The following is a 2,273-nucleotide window of genomic DNA, read 5'->3' as shown; positions in this document are numbered from 1 at the left end:
AAACAAATAAAAAGCCCTTTCATCTTCTGTAATAAGAAAAAAGCATCCTCTACAATAAGTAGTCATTAAGTTGTAAATTCAAAATATATATGCATATGAGAAGTAAAATTAAAGGCAAAAAACCTTCTGATGTTTACCTGTCCAGATTAATCTGGAGCCATTTCCTTCCCATTCCTTACCTCCCCATTCTCTGCAAAGACAGGAATGTTGGGGCTGAAAACCATGAGGTCATTCTTGCCACCAGCCTCCCCACTGACTCCTGCCAAGATATGGCTGTGGCGATTTGAGTATGACCAGCTGCCCACTTCACTGGCACAGACCAGTGTGGCTGTTCCAGGACCATATACCATTGGCTCCTTGGGTTGACACTGGCATCGCATGGCCACATACACGATGACTGCTAGCAGGAACAAGCTGGATACCGAGCAGATGGCAATGATCAAGTAAACATTAGTCCTCGCAGGAACTGGTTGTGGGCTCCTTCCTGCTCTAAAGTGAAGGCCATCAGTGTGCATGGCCTGGGCATTTGCCATCAGTGACACACTCAGTGTGGCTGTGGCTGATAGCACTGGCTTGCCATGATCCTTCACCAGCACCAACACAGTCTGGATACTACTGTCACCCTCCATGTCACGTAATGCATGTGTGGTGGTGATCTCCCCACTGTATGCTCCCACCTGCCAAAGGCCACCAGTTGCCTCAAGCAGCTCATAATGAAGCCATGCATTATAACCTGAATCAGCATCTAAGGCTCGGATTTTGGCTACTATCTGTCCAGCCATCAAAGGAGCCACCAGCAAGATGGGAGTGCTCTCTGGCACAGATACTGCCGGTGCATTGTCATTCTCATCCACCACAAAGACTTGCACAATCACACTGCTGGACAAGGAGGGCAGCCCAGCATCCTTTGCATTCACTTTGAACTCCAGTAGCTTCTGTTCCTCATAATCCAAGGACTGCAAAGCATAGAGCTTCCCACTTTCTGAGTGCACTGAGATGTAACTCGACAGCGGCCAGTGCTTCTCATCCAACCAGTAGGTGACCAGAGCATTCTCAGCCACATCCGGATCAGAGGCTGACACAGTGAAGATGTGTGCCCCAGGTGGGTTGTTCTCCTTCACAAACACTGTGTAGGAGGGATGCACAAAAGAGGGTGCATTATCATTCACATCGCCAATGGGTACCACCAAGCTGATACTGGATGACAGTGATGGCACCCCTTGGTCCTGGGCTGTTACAAGCAGCTTGTATTCTGCCACCTTCTCTCGATCCAGGGGCTCATTTAGCACCAGCGAATAGTAATTCTTGAAGGTAGACACCAGCTTGAAGGGAAGTCCAGGTGGCCATAGAGAGGAGCTTACTTGCCCATTGGATCCCGAGTCCCTGTCTGAGGCACTGATAAGGGCCACCACTGTCTCCAATGAAGAGTCCTCTGGTACAGGCACTGACAGCGATGTCACTGACACTTCTGGGATGTTGTCATTCATGTCCATAACTTCTATGAGGACATTGCAATGACTAACCAGAGGAAGAGATCCTTTGTCTTTCACTTCAATTTCAATATCATATAAATTAGTATCTTCATAGTCAACATTTCCTTTCACTTTAATCTCACCTGTATCTGCATCTATACTAAATACATTTTTGACACTAGGAGAAACATGCCTACTGAAATAGTAGGAAATTTCCTTATTCAATCCCTCATCCAAGTCTGTTGCATTGAGCTTAATAACCAATGTTCCATCCATCACATTTTCTAACAATTTCACTTTATAAACAGACTGATTAAATATAGGTGCATTATCATTTGCATCCAGCACTGTGATCTGAAGATGAACGGTGCCAGTGAGTTCTGGCTGGCCTCCATCGGTGGCTGTTAACACTAAATGATGCACAGGGATTTGCTCTCTGTCCAGAGGCTTCTTTAACAGAAGCACTAACGATTTACTGTGTCTGTCCTTGATTTTCTCTTCAACAGCAAAATATTCTGTGGAACTGAGCTTGTACTTCAGCTGAGCATTTGTACCAACATCTGCGTCAGAGGCTCCCTCTAGAGGGAACTGGGCCCCTGGCAGCACTGATTCTGGAATACTCAAAAGCTCCTCACCCTCTGAAAAGATGGGAGCATTGTCATTCACATCATTGATCTCCACTTCCACATGAAAGACCCTGAGGGGTTTATCCAGGATGACTTCCAAATGAATGGTGCACAAAGGGCTCTGGGCACACAGCTCCTCCCTGTCTATCCGAGAACTGATGAACAAGATCCCATT

The 2,273-nt window shown here is 46.5% G+C and overlaps 1 protein-coding gene across 1 annotated transcript; it reads right to left on the bottom strand.

Moving 5' to 3' along the window:
• Positions 1–146: 146 nt before the first annotated feature.
• On the bottom strand, positions 147–2,270 carry LOC121918460 (protocadherin alpha-3-like; the record flags this gene model as incomplete). Its single annotated transcript, XM_042444509.1, has 1 exon — positions 147–2,270. A coding segment is annotated over one exon (2,124 nt), but the record flags the coding sequence as incomplete, so codon positions are not given.
• Between the last annotated feature and the right edge of the window lie 3 nt (positions 2,271–2,273).

Source organism: Sceloporus undulatus, unplaced genomic scaffold, assembly GCF_019175285.1.
Source record: "Sceloporus undulatus isolate JIND9_A2432 ecotype Alabama unplaced genomic scaffold, SceUnd_v1.1 scaffold_12463, whole genome shotgun sequence".
Lineage (NCBI taxonomy): Eukaryota > Metazoa > Chordata > Lepidosauria > Squamata > Phrynosomatidae > Sceloporus > Sceloporus undulatus.
Note: the sequence above shows the minus strand (reverse complement) of the source record. Positions and strands in the feature narration are given on the sequence as shown.